Below are 3,821 nucleotides of genomic sequence, written 5' to 3' on the forward strand. Positions count from 1 at the left end.
CCTGTGCTGGGTCTCCGGCAAGAGTGTGCTAGCCTGCGTGGGGGAGGAGAGAGAGGAGGAAGAGGGGAGGGGACAAGAGAGCTAGCGGTCCCGCCCGGTGATGCAGGCAGCCGTGGGAGGTGGAGCCGCGACGCCTGAAGGAGTCCCCACCGCAGTCGCGCGCTCTGTCTACCCCACGGAGCAGCCACCCGCCAGCCCCGGCTCCGGAGACCTCCCTGACGCCTCGATCTGGGCGACGGGGACCGCGGGGTCCCCCCTGTTCGGGCCTGGGGGCACCTCCACCACGCCCAGACCCTGCTCCTCCTTGCTACCCGGACGGCTGACTCCCAGGGGAAACTGTTCCCGGACTCTCGGCCGCCGCCCGAACATCTCATCTCGGCTGCCAACCCTGCTGGGAACCGGGCATCAGTGGAGCTAGCCGACACTGGCCATCTCTGGGCACTGACTGTCTCCGGCGCCACCCAGCATCTCGCGACCCCAGGGCCGTGGACTTTTTGCCTTCCCTTTCCCCGGCCGCTGGCCAGGACGCCGGTGTGCTCCGGGCGCCCCCAGCCCCTTTCGCCGCAGCCGCGATGCTGCCCTGGAGACGTGACAAATTCGTGCTGGTGGAAGATGAGGCCAAGTGCAAGGCGAAGAGCCTGAGTCCGGGGCTCACCTACACGTCGCTGCTCTCCAGCTTCCTGCGCTCCTGCCCGGACCTGCTCCCCGACTGGCCCCTTGAGCGCTTGGGCCGAGTGTTCCGCAGCCGGCGCCAGAAAGTGGAGCTCAACAAGGAGGACCCGACCTACACGGTGTGGTACCTGGGCAACGCTGTCACCCTGCACGCCAAGGGCGACGGCTGCACCGACGACGCGGTGGGCAAGATCTGGGCGCGCTGCGGGCCGGGTGGGGGCACCAAGATGAAGCTGACGCTGGGGCCGCACGGCATCCGCATGCAGCCCTGCGAGCGCGGCGCTGCGGGGGGATCGGGGGGCCGCAGGCCGACGCACGCCTACCTGCTGCCGCGCATCACCTACTGCACGGCGGACGGGCGCCACCCGCGCGTCTTCGCGTGGGTCTATCGCCACCAGGCGCGCCACAAGGCCGTGGTGCTGCGCTGCCACGCCGTGCTGCTGGCGCGGGCGCACAAGGCGCGCGCCCTCGCCCGCCTGCTCCGCCAGACCGCGCTGGCGGCCTTCAGCGACTTCAAGCGCCTGCAGCGCCAGAGCGACGCGCGCCACGTGCGCCAGCAGCTCCTCCGCGCCGGGGGCGCCGCTGCTTCTGTGCCCCGCGCCCCGCTACGCCGGCTGCTCAACGCCAAGTGCGCCTACCGACCACCGCCAGCCGAGCGCGGCCGGGGGGTCCCGCGCCTCAGCAGCATCCAGGAGGAGGACGAAGAGGAGGACCAGGACACAGAGGAGCGCCAGGAAGGAGCCCCCCAGACCGAGAGGCCCGAGATGCTCAGCCTGACCCGGGAGCTGAGGACGTGCAGCCTGCGGGGCGCCCCAGCGCCTCCGCTGCCCGCACAGTCTCGCCGCTGGAAGGCCGGTCCGAGGGAGCGGGCGGGCCAGGCGCGCTGAGAGTGGACCTAGCAGGACTCGCGGCCCCAGACCCGGCCGGCCTGACTTCCAGCCTCCAACCCCGGCCCTGCCCGCTTGGTTCCTCCCTGGTCCCCTGGCCCTTGCCCATCTCGTGGTCTCCGTTGTTGTCTGCTCTGCGCCTCAACCTGGCTCAGGGTGATGAATGCCTGATATGCCCTTGATTATTGGGGGACGAACTGAGGGGAGGAGTATTCAGCGTTCACCTCTCCCCCCATCCGGGCTTTCTGGGCGCCCTCCATTGTGGAATTGCCTCCTACGCTTTACACCAACTCTCTTTGATAGACCCAAAACATCCTCTCAAGAGAAGGGGGGAGAAGTTTTCAGAAATCGAGGAGGGTGGCCTTGGACCTTGGCCAGGTGGAGGCAGTGGCCCTGCCTTGGGCCAGTCTAGCCTTTCTCCCTGGGATGAGACCCACCTTGGTGAGGCCTTCTTGTAAGGGAAGAATAGTGGCCCTGGAGAACTGAGATCAGTCCCCAGGTGGGAACTGAGTCTGCTGCCTTATACACAAGGAAGAATTCTCATGCCCTATGCCTGGCCTCTCTAGCCCTCGGAGGACTTCTGGGACTTTATTGTTCTGCCTCTGGAGAAGACTGGGATGGTCCTACCAACCAAAACAGATTAGGCCAGGTAACAGTTCTCTGCACCAAGCCTGTGCCCTGACACCTGGCATCCCCACAGGACTGACTCCTCATCCACCCCATCCCTGCAGACAGATGTGTGTGGTTCCCCACTAGGTGCCCCACAACCAGGACCAAGACAGGGCCTCCAGAAGAGGTAAGGATAACCTTTCACAGGTGCTTGGGGACACTGACTACCCAGACAGTGGACATAGGAGGAATGGCTCCAAGTCGAGGTTTGTCAGAGCAGGAGGGTCCCAACAGCAGCTGGATTCTCAAAGCAGGATTAAGAAGGGGAGGGTGCATTATTCCAACAGAGGGAGTGGGCCCTTGCCCAGGTGCCTGTCAGCAAGGCCACTAGAAGCCCAAAGATCTATGTGTCACCAACTGATCATTGTAAATAAAGTGGACCTGCTTTTTCAGCCTTGTCATCATTCCTGTGTGTGTTTGATGCCAGGCCTGCTGGGGATGAAAAGATTATCATCAGAATCCTAAAGGAAAGGAGAAGACCCCAGGAAGAGGCCCCTTTAGCGGCTGGAATAAACTCTCAGGATTGGGGAGGTAGGAGGGCTACTGCCAGGAACCTGTGTCCCTGAGGCCAGGGGACGGGACAGTAGCAGGTGCCTTATCTGCAAATCACATGTGTCAAGCCCTGGAGGAGTGCCAACTGTCTGTCCCGGCCTCCCAGAATGTCTCTCACCTGGGCATTCGGATGCAAGTGTCTCTGGGACATTTGGCAGGAAGAGAGCATGGGGCAGGGGGCTCCTCATCAGCTCTGTGTCTTTGAAAAGATTCCAGTGTATGTCAAAACCTGCGTTACACAGAGTGTGTCCTCAGGACTGAGAGGAAACACAGAGTATAACATGTATTTTTTTCAGAGGAGCTGGAGAAATCTGTCCAGACCTTTGTGACAGTGTGCATCTTGAGCTTGGATATCTTCTTTATTCTGGTGCTGAGCTGGGCACTGATCCCAAAGTTATCTGGAGCCCAGATAAGTGGCCTCTACAGTCGCCAGTGATGACGACTGTTCTCTCTCCTGGAGCTGCTGGAACAGAGGGTACCGCTGCCACTTTACCCTGGTGGAACCCAGGCAGGGGCAGGGGACGTTGAAGGGGAAGGCTGGGGTTCACTCCACACATCTGGGGTGGGGAGGGGTGACAAGGACCCTCTGCACAGGATGCCCTGCGTGGTCATTGCTCCCTGTTACATATCGACAGTGTTAGTGTTTCTCCACACTCACAAGAGAAAAGGAAGCGGTAAGATGTCAGCCCTGGGAGGGGAGGATGGGCTGTGAGCAAGGCAGCCTCTGGTGTTTGAGACGACCTCACCCAGGAGCAAGGTCACAAGCATGTCCTGCTTAATTAGGTTCGTGCTGCAGATACTTACTAGGTGCCTGCCTTGGGCCCGGCACTGAACTAGGCACCGGGGGCCAGAGGTCCCTTCCTTGTGGCTCCTACAGTCTCAGGTGAGATGCACATGATTAAAGGAGCAGTCCCATAAAATCACAGACCTGGTCCCAGCCTCAGCTCCTGTTCTCCGCTCTTCTCCGGCTGCCTCCCCAAACACACATGCACAGAGACACCTCCTCCCTTCTCTCGCTCACCCCGGGCTCTGGAGACCCAG

The 3,821-nt window shown here is 62.0% G+C and overlaps 1 protein-coding gene across 1 annotated transcript; it reads left to right on the forward strand.

Annotated features, from left to right (window-relative positions):
• Window positions 1–326: 326 nt before the first annotated feature.
• On the forward strand, window positions 327–2,620 carry FAM43B (family with sequence similarity 43 member B). Its single transcript, XM_090271478.1, has one exon. It carries the CDS (start codon window positions 573–575, stop codon window positions 1,557–1,559), a length of 987 nt encoding a protein of 328 aa, XP_090127604.1. The 5' UTR covers window positions 327–572; the 3' UTR covers window positions 1,560–2,620.
• Window positions 2,621–3,821: the final 1,201 nt, after the last annotated feature.

The sequence above is a fragment of the Furipterus horrens genome, unplaced genomic scaffold, assembly GCF_987537825.1.
Source record: "Furipterus horrens unplaced genomic scaffold, mFurHor1.1.pri manual_scaffold_3, whole genome shotgun sequence".
NCBI classification, from domain to species: Eukaryota; Metazoa; Chordata; class Mammalia; order Chiroptera; family Furipteridae; genus Furipterus; species Furipterus horrens.

Coding starts and splice junctions, on each gene's coding strand:
- FAM43B (XM_090271478.1), top strand. CDS start 573: ATGCTGCCCTGGAGACGTGACAAATTCGTGCTGGTGGAAGATGAGGCC.